Genomic DNA, 15,622 nt, shown 5'->3' on the forward strand with positions numbered 1-15,622 from the left:
TCATTCAGTCTGAGCATGAAGGATCTATAAAGGAATCACAAAGTTATGAAGCATTGACTAAAGTGGACTGAAAATAAGTTATGAGGTAGGCAGTGACAAACATTTATAGAGTATCACAGACAAAGATTGTGTTTTATTGTTTTTTGATTAGTATTTCTTTGTGTGAAGCTAGTATATTTTATTATCCTGTGATTTTTATTTCAATTTTAAATATTCAAGCAGCAAAGTTTTGTGAATTTAAAAATAATGATTATCTGTTATCTCACACATGCCCGAGAAGTACAAAACATGAATTCTCTCATATGCATTTTAAAAATTAACTAATCTGTTCAGAGATGTTATTACACACGTCTGGGGCAGGTGGGATTGAACCCAGAGGTAGGGACACTACTACCTCTGTACCGCAAGAGGCATTCACATACGCAAACATCACATGGACAAAGATTAGGTACAAGTGAAAAAAACAAATTAAAATATGGCATTATTTTAGTCTCTTGTGGCTGGCCTGTAACTTTAGATAAATAAATACTTTAGCTAGAATGTAGATCTTCTAAAAGCACAGATTCTAAATAAACTGCAAGGTCTGCTGCAGTTGAATTGCCATGAGTGCAGCTCTTTGAATTTAGTTGTATCAGATTGGGAGGAGAATCTTTTTCCCGTTTTCAAAGTATAGCCATCTATCACCTTGGCTTTGTGTTTCTGATGGTATTTATCTCACCTCCAAATTCTGCTGTTAGATTTAAAAGCAGGTAGCATAATGGCCAACAAGACCTATTACAAGTCTGAACCCCCTTTCCAGATACAGGGGTATATTCATAGACCATAGAACATTACAGCGCAGTACAGGCCCTTTGGCCCTCAATGTTGCGCCGACCTGTCATACCAATCTGAAGCCCATCTAACCTACACTATTCAATGTACATCCATATGCTTGTCCAATGACGACTTAAATGTACTTAAAGTTGGCGAATCTGCTACTGTTGCAGGCAAAACATTCCATACTCTTACTACTTTCTGAGTTGGGAAACATCCAATGTTGTGATTTGCACACCCTGATGATTTGAGACAATAAAGATCTTTGTATTTAAACATTAAGAGCCATTACAATATAATGGAAGGTTAATGAGATCCGTTCCATTTAATTTAATATTCATTCATTTCAATGTCTCTCTCCAAGGTAAAACAGAAGACAAGTAGCTATTATTTATTCCTGCAATGGTTTCTGACACTGACTAAGTGCATGGTTCCAAGCAACTACTGACATCATCTCATAGATTTTACATATGATGTTATGTGCAAATACATTACTTCTCAAGTCTAGAGAAATGCACAATTTTGAGCTGAGTTTCAGTGGGGAGAGATGTTGCAAAATGGGGGACAGGAGGGCAACAAGGAGGGCGTAGGAGCTGGGAGGGGGTGGTGTAAGCCCTTTTTTCCCCTTCTATGCTCCCTTCTCTCTCTCTCTGCCCCCACTCCTCCATTTTCCCCTCCCATGAAGTAGATAGAATATTTGCATTTTATTGCAAAGAGGCTGGAGTTGTTCTATGGACCTCCAAGGTCCATGCATGGCGTCAACTTCTGGAACTAAAAGTCAATGAGCAGCTCACTGATACATGTATATGGAAGCTTAGAGAGCCTTTGAGCATCTGCACAGCTCAGAGGATATGTTATTGGACTATAAAGTATAGGAATGCTTTTACAGCTGTTGTTGTCAAGTCTCAACAACTGCAACAGCTTTGGTCTCCTTATTTAAGGAGGGATGCCTTTTTATTGGAAACAATTCAGAGAATGTTTAGGAGGCTCATTCTTGTGTGAAACAGGTTAATTTGTGAGGAAAGGTTGCTAAGAGGGGTAAGAATTAGAAGAATTAGTGGCGATCTTACTGGAAGATATATTCTGAGGGAGCTTGGCAAGGCGTGGTGAGACGATGTTTCCCTTTGGGAATCTGAAACTAAGGGTCACGGTATGGAAAAGAAGGGTTTCCAATTTAAGTGGGAGCTGAAGAGGAATTTATTTTTTCATAGGATTGCTCATCTTTGGTATTCCAGAAAGTAGAGGAGGCTGGATCATTGGATATATTCTAAAGAATTAAGTTGAACTTTCATCTACAAGAAGGTGTAGGGTTACGGAGACAGGCAAGTAAATTAAGTTGAGGCCACAAATAGATCAACTATGATCTTTTTGTACTGCAGAGCAAGTGAAGAACTAAATGGCTTTTTGTGTTTAACTTTGCTTAATTACCCTCATAGACTCGGAAAATTAGAGTGCTAAGGATAGGAAAGAAGAAGAATTTCTGATATGTTTAAAGGAGAACTTTCTCAGTGTGTCTGCAGCCCATTAGGAAATGAAGCAATGGTTTCAATCAAGTATCTGGTTTCAAAAAATGAAAGGAAAGCAAGAAGAGTGAGCTACAGTAGGGCATCAGTGGTATTAGCATAATTTTGTTAAAAGAAGTTACAGAGATCAGAAATGAGGAAGGGCTAACTTCATTGACTAAATTGTAAAAGTTAAATGACTAAAAAATAAGTGGATCTATGGATAGCAGTAAGAGAAGAGAGACTTCAGGTACAAACAGGGTATATTCCTTTGAAAAGAGAATGCACAACATTTTAAGTCACATGTGCTCTTGATAACGAAGAGAATAAAAATAAAGACATAGCAGAAAAAGGAAACTTGTGACAAGATTCAGAAGGAAGATTTAGTTAAACCCCAGGAAGATTATGTAAAGTACCAATGCTTGCAAGGAAGGCTGAAATGATTGAGAAGATGAGCAGGTAATATTAGATTGAATGTTAAACTATTTTACAAACATGGAAGTAGTTTGGGGAAATAAGTTTGTCTTGTTCAGGATCCAAACAAATCTTCATCCAGAAACCTGGCAAAAGTGTTCTTTACTACCCTCTCTTCTTTCAGTGTAACTTTCCTGCCATCTGCTTACGTTGTAATGGATAAGATAGTCATAGGTATGGAAGGTACACTAAAAAAATTACCATTACTGAAAGTTGGTAGGTCACCATGTCCAGATGAAATGCATCCTTTGTTGTTGAAAGAGGCAAAAATGTAAATAGAGGCATTGGTCAAAATGTTTCAATCCTTATGGAATACAGATGTGGTGCCAGAAATTTGATTGTTATGTTTGGTAATGTTATGCCACAATTTTGAATCGTCCAGGAAACTACCGATTACTCAACCTGACATTAGTGCGAGGTAAATTATTGAAGATTGTTATGGGGGCAAACTAAACTTTCACATGGAAAGACATGATTTATCAAAGAGTGCAAGAGCAGCAGGTTGACTAAAGTGATGCAGAGGATATATATGACCAGTAAGGTAGGAAGAATGCACTGTCTTTCTCTCTTTCTATTTCCCCCTGAGTCTTCATTTAATTAAGTTAACCTCTTTCCAGTATGGGCAACCATATCCTTTTATTAAATAGAATAAAAAGCTCAATCAAGTTTCTTTAATAAACACAAATTGATTTATTATAGAACCAAACTTGATCCGTGACGGTGGCAATGTGATTTACACACTGTTTCTATTATTGAAAATATAAATGTTTCCTTCTTTTAAATAACCAAAAGCACATGTGCATATACACACTTCCCCCAAAAAGGATGAGTTCTGAGATCTTTGGTGGCTGTCAGTCTGCTGTTCTGGTGCACAAAGATAGATGTCATTGTACATGTGGTTAACTCTGGGGACTTTGTGTCATCATTCACAAAACATCAACAAACCTTTTCAAAGGTGTTCCCTGTTAGAGCTATTGGACCAAAGCTGTGGGTACCACAGTGGATCCATAAGAAAGATTCTTTTTCAGAAGCAGCTGAGAATCCTATTTGTTTCAGCAAGTTTCTCTAGAGCTATTCCATTCACAATGCAAGCAGAAACTGGAACCTGACCATTCTAAACCCAGGTGGATGGCCTGCAGTAAATTAGCAGTCATCACCAGAGATGTGACAACTAGGAGATGCCTTTTAAAATAATGTTTAACTGTCATATAATTGACATTTTAAGGTGTCCACAAAAAATGGCTAAATAAGAATACATTTTGAACTGTAAGAGTAATTTTGGAAAATTACACATTGAAGGATTCTTACAAAGATGTGGCACTAAATCTGACTTCTCCTTTTGAAGATCAAATGCAAGCATGATGGGGTGAACGGCCACCTATCATTGCTGTAAGTTTCTGTGATTTATCCACTGTTTGACTACCCTTTAGGAACATTGCAATTGACATGGCAGCAAATCAGTATAGGACTGTGTGACCTACTGGTCCATGTGGTTTGTGAAAATGTCATGTGATATGACATAACTTCTTGTTTTCTTTTCCAAAAATACATCTCTTTTGTCTCAGTAGCCTACTTCAGAGTAAAACTTTAACTACATAGCCTCAGTATCAGTAATAATGTTTGTACAGGATATGTAGTTTGCCCAGACTTCTTTTGAATTGGGCACAGTGTAATCTTTATTAGGGGAGGAGCTGCAAAGAAAAGCTTTTACTTAAATGGACAGATGTCAGCAAGGTTCGGGTGGCCTCTGTTCTAGCAAAATAAAACGGCCAGACATGAGTCTTGGAGAATACAAAGTACTGTACCTTTTTAAATCGCTTCCTTTGTCAGCTCCTTCGTTTCAGTAAGAAATTGAGATATTAAGCAGACAAGTAGGGAAGATGAGTGATGGAAGAATAAGTAACTTGCATTTACATTTTGGGTAAGAACATGTGTATATGTGTGGGTATGTTTGTATATTTTTGTGCAGTTATATCAATCAAATTTAAGATAGAATCATGTACCATGAGCTTTCCTGTATGTCATTCTCACATTGTTCTAATCACAAACTGGCCATCCAGTCAACTGAGCTAACTAACCTTTTTTCCTTTATTGTTCTAATATAGAAACAGAAAATGCTGGAAATGCTCAGGTCAGGTACCATCTATGGAGAGAGAAACAGCATTAAGGTTTCAGGTTATGGCTTTTCATCAGAATTAGAAAAAATAGTGATGGAGCAATATTTTAGAATGAAAATACGCAGGGAGAAGGCTGAGAAGGATAGTTGCTGATAATGTGAGAGGCAGGAATGGTTTAAATGGCACAAGACAAATGCTAGTCGTAATAGGACAAGAAAGATTGTTCTAGAGGAGTCATAAAAAGCCAACAGCAAAGTCACTGTCAGCAACTAGTATCTAAACATGGGAGCAGTGGTCGTAATGTAAAGTTGTTCAAATTAATGTTGAACCCGGTCGGTTGTTAATTGTATTCTTGTGTGAGCTAAGTGAGCATTGGGACAGTATTCTGTAGAGCATAGAACATTACGCAAAGTACAGGCCCTTTAGCCCTCAATGTTGCGTCGCCCTGTGAAACTAATCTGAAGCCCATCTAACTTATACTATTCCATTCTCGTCCGTATGCCTATCGAATGACTATTTAAATGCCTGTAAAGTTGGCGAGTCTACATCAACACCAGACACTATGGGCAATTTAGCATGGCCAGTCCCCCTTACCTGCACATCATTCAATTGTGGGAGAAACTGTAGCACCCGGGGGAAACCCATGCAGACACAAAGAGAACGTGCAAACTCCACACAGATAAGTCACCTGAGGCTGGAAACAAACCTGAGTCCCTGGCTGCAGTGCTAACCACTGAGCCACCCATAAAATTATGATTTTAAGTACAACCACTGAATAGAATTACTAGAGGATGGAAACATCATCAATACAAGAATTGAATGAATTATCAAAACAAGCAAACATGAAATTTGCCAGATATACACTCATACTTTCTTTTGTTAAAATGGTTAGTCCTGAGTTTTGTTTTGTTTTTAATTTCAGTTGACTTATTTAGGAGATGTGAATGCTAGTATTTACTTTTAATACACTTTCATATATGAACATGTATTAGGTGAGAAAAGGTAATAAAATTAATCAATTTGTGGTCAGTCTTATGCTCAGATGTGACATCTTTTCCTTTTATTGGTGCTGTCTGTTCCATTTCAAGCACCTGATGTCAAAAGTTAGGTGATCTGATGGTGTTATTTAAAGTTATGGAAGATCTATTCCTAGAATAGAAAATGAGAACAGTGAGACGACTTGCTTTCTATTTGGGGGAGTTTGAATCCGGATATTGAAAGAGCCCGACACTGTTTGTGCTGAGGATAGACACATGCCTGAGACTGAGAATTCTGAGGCAAGTTGCTCATCTGCTGACTTCTGAAAGACGTAAGCCAGAAATGTGATGGAATACCGTCCACTTGGCTGGATGAATGCAACTCCAAAAACACTTGAAGCTAGACACCATCTAAAGGAATCCATTTGATTGGAACCCCATTCATTATTTCAGACATTGACTCTCTGTCACTGCACAATGGCCACACCATACACAAGGTGCACTGCAGTGACTCACCAGTACTCCATCAACCATTCCTTCTCATGTGGGCACGAGGGGCTGATTGACCTCCTTTTGTACTCTAACAGTTTGCGATTCAAACCTATGACTTCTAACATCTAGAAGAACAAGAATAGCAGGTGCTTGGGGCCACCACTACCTGCACATTCCCATCCGAACCACACATCATCCTCTTGATGAATTATGTTACCATTCCTTCTCTGTCATTGGACTAAGATCCAGAAACTCCCTTCCTAACAGGACTGTGGTTAAATGTGTACCAGCTGTACTGCAGTGCTTCAAGAGGGTGGTTCAATGCCAGTCTTTAATTGCCCTCAAGAAGATAGGAAGAACTATCCTTGCCATTCGCCCCATATCCCATGAAAGAAAATAAAATTGTGGACTAATGTTTGATTTCTTCATAACTGCCAGCTTAGTGAATGATGTTGATTGTGGGTTATTTGTCTCTTGGGTATAAGTCATCACCTTTGTCCTGGTAAAGTTAAATTTCCCCTTCCTCCCCAAAACACAGAAGGAGCAAAAATTCACAGTCTGAAAATGCAATAATTTTTCATTCTTAGCACTTCTAATTTGTGTGGCATATAATGAAATGATAATGAATAATTCCTGAGTTAAAGGATGCATTGATATTGGTTTAAAAAAAGCCAAAAGAACTGCAGATACTAGAAATCAGAAACAAAAACTGAAATTGCTGGAAATAGCAGGTCTGGCAGCATCTGTGGCCAGAAATCAAAGTTAATATTTCAGGTTCAGTTGCCCTTCTTTAGACTGATGCGAGCTGGGAAAAAGTTGCTTTTTATACAGACATAGAGTGGCGATAGAACCCAAACAGAGAGGACAGTTGGACAGACTAAGGATTGGATAACAGTCAGACTAGGAGCAGACTAGTTGCAAATGGAGACATTTAGTGGCTAACAATGGGTTGTGTGTAATAGCAGACCATGTGACAACAAGGGCTGGTTTGTGGGGGTTGGGGTAAGAACATGGGAAAAGGTGCTTCAAAGCCTAAAATTATTGAACTCGATATTGAGTAGCTGTAGAGTGCCCAAGTGGAAAATGTGCTGTTCTTCCAGCTTGCATTAAGCTTTACTGGAGCACTGCAGCAAACCTGAGTGAGAGATTTAAACCGGGAACAGAATCATGTGTTGAACTGGCCGGCATCTGGAAGCTCAGTTTCCCCAGCATACAGGAGACCATATTGAGAGTAGTAAATGCGGAAGACTAGGTTGAGTGAAGTGCAGGTAAAGTGCTGTTTCACCTTGAAGGTGTGTTTGGGCTCTAGGATACTGAGAATAGAGGAAGTAAACAGGTGAGTGTTACACATTCTGTAGTTGCAGGGCACAGTGCCATGGGGCTGTGGGCATGGTGTTGGGACTGAACCAGAATGTTCTGGAGAGAATGGTCCATGTGGAAGGCTGATTTGGCGGGGAAGGGGTTATGTGTCTAGTTGTGGCATCCTGCTGGAAATGGCGGCTAATGATCTCTAGATGTAGATGATGGTAGGATGAAAAATTGATTTCACTTCCAATTTCCACTCTGATCTCATCTTCACCTGGTCCATCTCTGACTTCTCCCTTCCCTTTCTTGACATCTCTGTTTTCATTTCTGGGAATAGACTGGCCACCAATATGCACTACAAACCCACTGACCCCCATTGTTACCTTGACTATACATCCTCACACCTTGCTTCCTGTAAAGACTATTCCATTCTCTCAGTTCCTCTGTCTCCATCACATATGTTCTGATGATTCCATGTTTGACAAGGGCACCTCTGAAATGTCTACCTTCTTCCTCAACCAAGGATTTCCCAGCACCATGATCAACAGGGCCCTCAGAAACTGACTCATCTCTCACTCTTCGGCCCTCATCCCACCTCTTCCAAGCTGTTATAGGGTTTCCTTTGTCCTAACTTACCATCCCACCAGCATCTACATTCATAGGATCATTAGCCACCACGACTTCTACCTCCAGTAGGATGTCACCGCCAGACACACATTCTCCTCTGCTTCCTTGTCAGCTTTTTGCAAGGATTGTTACCTGGAGACCTGTGATCAGCGGTGTTCCACAGAGATCGGTGCTGGGTGCACTTTTGTTTGTCATTTAAGTAAATTATTTAGTTAGAATATACAAGGCATGGTTAGTATATTTTGGATGACATCAAAATTGTGGTGTAGTCACCAATCTTGTTATCTAAGATTACATAGAGATCTTGATCAATTAACTCAATGGGCTGAGGAGTGGCAGGTAGAGTCATAGAGATGTACATCATGGAAGCAGACCCTTCAGTCCACATATCCTAACCTAACCTAATCTTGTCCCATTTTCTAGCACCTAGCCCATATCCCTCTAAACCCTTCCTATTTATATACCCATCCAGATGTCTTTTAAATGCTGTAATTGTATCCATTTCCACCTCCACCACTTCCGCTGGTATTACCCTCTGCGTGAAATAGTTGCCGCTTAGGTCTCTTTTATATCTTCCCCCCTCTCACCATAAACCAATACCCTCTAGTTCTGGAGTCCCCCAACCCAGAGAAAAGACCTTGCCTATTTATCCTATCCATGCCCCTCATGATCTTGTAAACCTCTATAAGGTCGACCTTCAACCTCTGATCCTCAAGGATCAGGGTTAATTTGGATGAATGTGAGGTATTGCATTTTAGTACAACAAACTAGAGCAGGACTTATACAGTTAAATGTAGGACCTTGGGTAGTATTGTAAAACAAAGAGACCTGGGGGTTCAGATATGTAAATTTGCATTGCATATAGATAGGGTGATTAAAAAGGCGTTTAACACATTTGCATTCATTGTTCAGACCTTTTGAGTTTAGAAGTTGGGACATTATGTTAAGGTTGTACAAGGCTTTTCAAAGATCATAGAATCCCTACAGTGTGGAAACAGGCCATTAGGCCCAGCAAGCCTGCATCAACCCTCCGAAGAGTAACTCACCAAGACCCATTCCCCTAACCTATCACTCTACACTTACCCCTGACTAATGTACCTAACCCACACATCCCTGAACATTATGGGTAATTTAGCATGGCCAGTTCAGCTAACTTGCACAACTTTGGACTGTGGGAGGAAACCAAAAACCAACCCATTATTAACCACTAATAGTCCCCATTAATAGCTCTTCATTTTTTTAGGCTGACCGGTATTCATTTCTTTGTCTGTGCAATTGTTCTTTCTCTTTGGGCTGTAGCTTCTTCTATTATTTACTCCTTATGCCCTCCTTAAGCCCTCTCCCACCCTATCTTCTGCATAAAAAAACATTTTCCTAGCTGCCGTCGGTTCTGTGGAAACATGGAAAATAGGTGCAGGAGTAGACCAGCCAGCTTTTTGAGCCTACACCACCATGCAATATGTTCATGACTGATCATGCAGCTTCAATATTCTACTCCCACTTTCTTTCCATACCTCATGATCCCTTTAGCCGCAAGGGTCACTTCCAGCTCCCTTTTGAATATACCTAACAAACTGGACCCAAATGTTTGGAGGGATATGGGCCAAGTGCAGGCAAGTAGGATTAGTTTAGTTTGGGATTGTGGTTGGCATGGATTAGTTGGAACCAAGGGTCTATTTCCATGCCTGGACCCAAAATGTTTTCTGTGATTTTGTTCAACAGATATTGCCAGATAGACTTTTTTTGAGCAATATTTGTTTTTTGACATTTGACATTCATATCGCTGATGATGCCGTGTTATCATCATTCTGTTTGATATAAATGAAAGAGTCCAAAGAATTATCAGTTTTTCACCACTATTTTACTATGAAATGTAGAGGTACAGACTTGTGCAATAATGTTCAGAGAAAGAATTGTTGGCCCCAGTGCCCTTTTCAACTTCCAACAGTCATCTGCAGAAACTATTTTCTGATGGTTTTCAGCCTGAATATATTTTAAAATTGTAAATATGAGAAATAGGGAACCTAAGAGTCAAACTCTACCATCATGTTACACTCATATATAGATGCAGAAGTCCTCTCTTTTAACTTTAATAATAAACTAATATTGTGGTGTTTTCAAACGCATCTTTATAATGACTAATTTGTGTTTCCCTTTTGAAGCATCTGCAGAATCTGTAGTTATTTAGATTACGCTATGTCAGGAGTGGGATCTGTCCTTCAGCAGTTTGTCAGTGGATTGAAGAGTCGGAGCGAAGAAACTCGGGCTAAAGCTGCTAAGGACCTGCAGCATTATGTCACCACTGAACTTCGTGAGGTACAGTCAAATAGTAAAACTTAAAACTAGTCAAAGGGAATTGTAAAGCTTTATTTTGTTCTATTTTAGTGCTCTAAACTGAGGACACTCTAAATCTCCTGGTTAAATTTTTTTCTCTTCTATAAAACCCCCACACTACCGCCTAACTGCAGTAGTGCTTATATTTTCCCCAGCAGCCATGTTGTGTGTGTGTGTGTGTGTGTGTGTGTGTGTGTGTGTGTGTGTGTGCGCGCGCGCGCAGATGTGAAACACAGTGAAAGACAACAGATGTACAAATCTTTATTCAATTTCCACCACCAGGAAGAAAGGAGACACCCAGGTGCCCAGTGACCAGCAGTGCCCTTCTCAGAAGGCAATGCTGCATGATCAAACAGTGAGGGGGTGGGCAGGGAGTAAGTCAAAATAAAGTTGAGGGGCACCACTTCCTGTGGTGCCCACCTTTCCCTGAAAATCTCGAGGGTGTTGGTGGACACTGCGTGCTCCTTCTCTAGGGACACCTGGGCTCTGAATTGCAAAGCTTTATTGGTTTGAAATATTTGAATTACTCAATTGTAATTGGTCACTGATTATGCTGATTTACTAGGCGTTAAAATTATTTAATAGAATAAGAAAATATGAGTCACGAATTCAAATCCAGTTAGTATATTCATTTTATAGGATGCCACTTGTTTTTTCTTTTGAGTTTATATCACAATGTTCTGTGACCTGAGAAGGTTTAAGTTCTTTATGTCCTGCTGTTGTTTTGTGTTGGCCCATTGATATCCAGTCTGCTTTTTGCTCCATATCTTTCTCTACCTTGTTCCATTTATGTACAAACCTGAATTAAAAATTGGGTAAAATGTAAACTAATGCTTTCAACTTTCAGCCAAAATTGCATGCATTAGCCATTGTCCAGTGCATTTCACCACAAGATATTTAAGGATGACCTTGCTAGTTGCTGAAATAAAGGGATATTGGGATTTAACAGATAAATGGAATTACGTTGACTACAAAAGCATCAATATAGACAGATTGTGTCAGACAACCTGTTGTCTTGTGATTTCAGTGTATCGAACTAAGATAAATTGTAGTTCCCTTGGGTTTTTATGTTCTGTTAATCTTCTTTATTGTCCTTTCAATATAAATTACACAATTTTATTAAGAGATTTTAATATGTATCCCTCAAGGTCAACCAAGAGGAAGTCACTTCTTTCTACGATGAATTGAACCACCATATTTTTGAACTTGTTTCCAGTTCTGATGTGAATGAAAGGAAAGGAGGAATCTTGGCAATTGGTATGTGCAGCATAAGAAAAAGAGAAATAAAAGCTGACTGTACTATAGCATGTCTTGTGTTCAAAACGTGTGTAAGAATATGTAATTTTTCATATTTCATCCTAACACTCAAAATCATTCTGTTTTAGAATGATTAGTGCACTTAATAGTATATCAGCTGAAAGGATGCATCAAGTTATATTCATGAGAAAGCAGCAAGACATAGTCTATTTGCTTTGCAAATCTCAAGTGGTTTATGTTCCTAAATTTTTCTTGAACATCAAACACAATGTTAAATTGATTTGAGACCTTTTTTATTGTGTTTATTCTGTGAGTGATCATGGATTTCTGAAAAGTACTGCATTTGTCCGAGCAGTTACTTATTGCAACTTAGAAGGAGTCCAATCACCCCATCACGTCTATGCTGACACATGAGAGCAATCCAGTCAGCCCTGTCCTTTGCTGTATTCTTTAGCTATGCAAGTTTACTTTCCTCAAATACTCTGCCAATTTGATTTTGAAATAATTTCTGGGTAGGAAGCATTTAAGGATGCATGTAGCACAGTTTGAGAAGTCATACTTATTGAATGATTTAAAATTTAGTTATTTACTTTTGAATGGCTAATCACAGAACAGGTAATTCAGAAATGCATCCAAGGAGCTTCGAAAACTGCTGTGCTCTTCCAGCACCACTAATCCAGAATCTGGTTTCTAGTGTCTGCAGTCATTGTTTTTACTTAGGTAATTCAGTAAGTTTGAAACAAATTATTCTGTGTATTCTAATTAAACTAGAGTGAAATAATACATTTTCTTATTGTTTTTTTGTTGATTTAGTAATTATACTATATTACAGACGTTAGTGAAGTATAAATTTTTAAACAAATTATTGTGTTCTATGTTTGCTGCACAAATCTCTCTTTCTTGCTTATAGTTGATGTGGAAAGCTTTCTTTTATTCCCAATGCAGTGAGTCTGATTGGAGTTGAAGGAGGAAATGCCACCCGAATTACACGTTTTGCCAATTACTTGCGTAACCTGCTCCCCTCCAGTGATCCTGTTGTTATGGAAATGGCTTCAAAAGCAATGGGCCGCCTTTCCATGGCTGGTGATACCTTTACAGCTGAATATGTTGAATTTGAAGTCAAACGTGCACTTGAATGGTTAGGAGCGGATCGTAATGAGGGAAGACGACATGCTGCTGTAAGTCTTGTCTTGGAGTTGATTTTCAACACGAGTATATCAAAAGAATGTGTCTTATTTGTTGGAGGTCTAGAAGGGAGAATTTGTTCACTACTCTCACATGAAAGCTCATTTTGCAAGTTTAGTTTATTTTAATCTCACTGATCCTGTTAATATGAATATCTTGCGAACTTTGAGAAGTTATCAATGCAAGCTTATTTTTTTAAAAGCCTTCCCTTCCATGTGAGAAAGTCAATTCCCTTTAATTGGTGCATTACAAATACAGTACAGCCAAGCGTGAAACATTTTCTTACATGGAATTAGTAGAGATTTGAGATCTTAAAGCAAATTGAGATGCAGAAATGATAGAATACGATCTCCTGAATGCATACAGTGCAAATACTTATATTGGTTGTTTAGTTTCAAACAGTGTATTAACTTGCCACTTTTCATACAAATAACAAAACTTGAAACATGTTAGATGTTTAAAATTAAATAACCTAAACTTCAATCATAAAATCAGCAGATCTGATTAATTTCTTATAAAGCAATTTTAATTGCCGTTTTTAACCGAGTTGTATGGTTTAAAACTAATTTAGGGTGGAGTGGGAGCAGTTTTCTTTGGAGAAACAATCTGTTTCCAGTTAACAAAAAAAAGACTACTTTATGAGAGACAGATATTGTATAAATGCAGATATCTAATGTAATTCACGTGCAACAAATTACAATGAATATATGACGCTATTCTTGAACTTAAAACATACATTGTTTATGAAATCTTTTTTTTGTATTGTTGGAAGGAACATTTGGTTGGGCTAGAATGTAACTATATATTCAGAATTGTCATTGAATCCATCAGAGTCACTAGGTCGCAGATTTCAATTTAACTTACCATCCCTTGACCTCCATAAGGACTAACACGAACTGAACTGCATAAAACTGACAACCTTTTTTGCATGTTTTGGTCTGAAGTGATGTGAACTCTTAAACTTTTCACTGTTGGGATGAGGTTGTACTAACCTGATGTTCAATAACACAGCATCACTGAGACTTTTTCTACACTTCTTGTTTAAAGAATATTAATTTATTCTAATTAAGTGTTTTACTGTACCCCTAACCTTTCTGTCTCTTCCCCAAAAGTAGTATTTATACTGAGATATGGTTTCATGGGTATTGACATTTGTTTGTTACCTTGCACAACGACAGTGTACAATGTTTGGGAATAGTGAATGATGGTAGATATTTGACCATTGAAGCACTGCAGTTGTATCTGTTGCTGTCATTACCTGACCACAAGAGCTGCTAGAAAGTTAGCTTCAGAAGACTTTACTCAATTCATTTGTTAGTCCTTCTGTTCTGCTCTCCCACAATGGTATTGAGGACAGTTGTGGCAATTGTATCCTCCACAACACCTGACACAGCTTGGATCAATTTCAAAAGTAGGATTTTTCTGTTTTGGTTTGGCTACAGACTGGGTAAAATTATTAAGTTATTACCCAGAAAGTGTTTGCTATTTATTGAACATTGAAGCACTCTGAACTTTGAATGATTGAGTGGGAAAAATTGAATTATGAGGTGTAAGTTCGTGATGGTAAAGAATATATTTTGTTAAGATTTGTTTTTCCAATTTCAGAAAAAGAACATTTGCACAAGATAGAGAACAAGAAATATGTTTTTCTTTTCAATGCATGTTTAATTTTGAAATACTTTGCTATATATAAAATGGGTATCTTCAGGAACTGAGCTTCCTTATATGTACTTGGTTTCAAGAATACTACTTCTTTGTGACGTTTGGGTCGGTCTTCAAAGAGCCTTATGCTTTTCTTTTGAATGTTTGGTTTGGCATTTAATGCAATGAAAATTTTTTGTTTCAGGTTTTGGTGTTGCGGGAATTGGCTGTTAGCGCACCAACATTTTTCTTCCAACAAGTGCAGGCTTTTTTTGACAATATATTCTATGCAGTCTGGGACTCCAAGCAGGCCATAAGGGAAGGTGCTGTTGCTGCTTTACGTGCTTGTCTAATTCTTACTACTCAGAGGGAGACCAAAGAAATGCAGAAGCCCCAGTGGTACAGGGTAAGTGATTGGATAGTTGCTATCAACACATTATTGGCAAGTCAAAATAAAAACAAATGGGAAGTTCTCTACCAGTCTGCTTGAAATTTTCCCTTTGTGAATCAGAAGGAGACCTTTTTGCCCATCAAGACTTTACTGGGTTTCTATCAGAACGATTAGCTAGTTCCAGTCCCTGGCCATTTCCTGGTTGTCAGATTTTCAGAATGATACAAATGAGTGTTTTCAAGCATGCCTTTAGGGTTCATAAAATTTTGAATTGCTGACCATACAAACCAGGATAGCATCATCTTTAATTAGGATTGCCAACCCTCCAAGATTAAAAATTAAAATTAATCTCCAGGACATTGTTGCATGCAATCCAAAGGGGAAGAAAATAGTTGGGACATTTAAAATTTAAATTTGATACATTGATTTTTCCCATAGTTTTCTTTTTCAGTTCACTTTACCAGATATGAAAATATTGACAATTGGGAGAAAAAAGACCTGCTTGGC

General features: G+C 38.3%; 1 protein-coding gene across 4 annotated transcripts in view; it reads left to right on the plus strand.

The window, feature by feature from the left end:
- Nucleotides 1-15,622, plus strand: part of mtor (mechanistic target of rapamycin kinase) — a 356,079-nt gene that overhangs the window by 19,770 nt on the left and 320,687 nt on the right. For all 4 annotated transcript variants that reach the window (XM_072586719.1, XM_072586721.1, XM_072586722.1 and 1 more), the window contains exons 2-5: nucleotides 10,470-10,623; nucleotides 11,790-11,898; nucleotides 12,844-13,076; nucleotides 14,930-15,130. In XM_072586719.1, coding sequence (XP_072442820.1) covers nucleotides 10,504-10,623; nucleotides 11,790-11,898; nucleotides 12,844-13,076; nucleotides 14,930-15,130 — 663 coding nt within the window. In that variant the 5' untranslated portion in view covers nucleotides 10,470-10,503. The remainder of the gene's footprint in view (nucleotides 1-10,469; nucleotides 10,624-11,789; nucleotides 11,899-12,843; nucleotides 13,077-14,929; nucleotides 15,131-15,622) is intronic.

The sequence above is a fragment of the Chiloscyllium punctatum genome, chromosome 16, assembly GCF_047496795.1.
Source record: "Chiloscyllium punctatum isolate Juve2018m chromosome 16, sChiPun1.3, whole genome shotgun sequence".
NCBI classification, from domain to species: domain Eukaryota; kingdom Metazoa; phylum Chordata; class Chondrichthyes; order Orectolobiformes; family Hemiscylliidae; genus Chiloscyllium; species Chiloscyllium punctatum.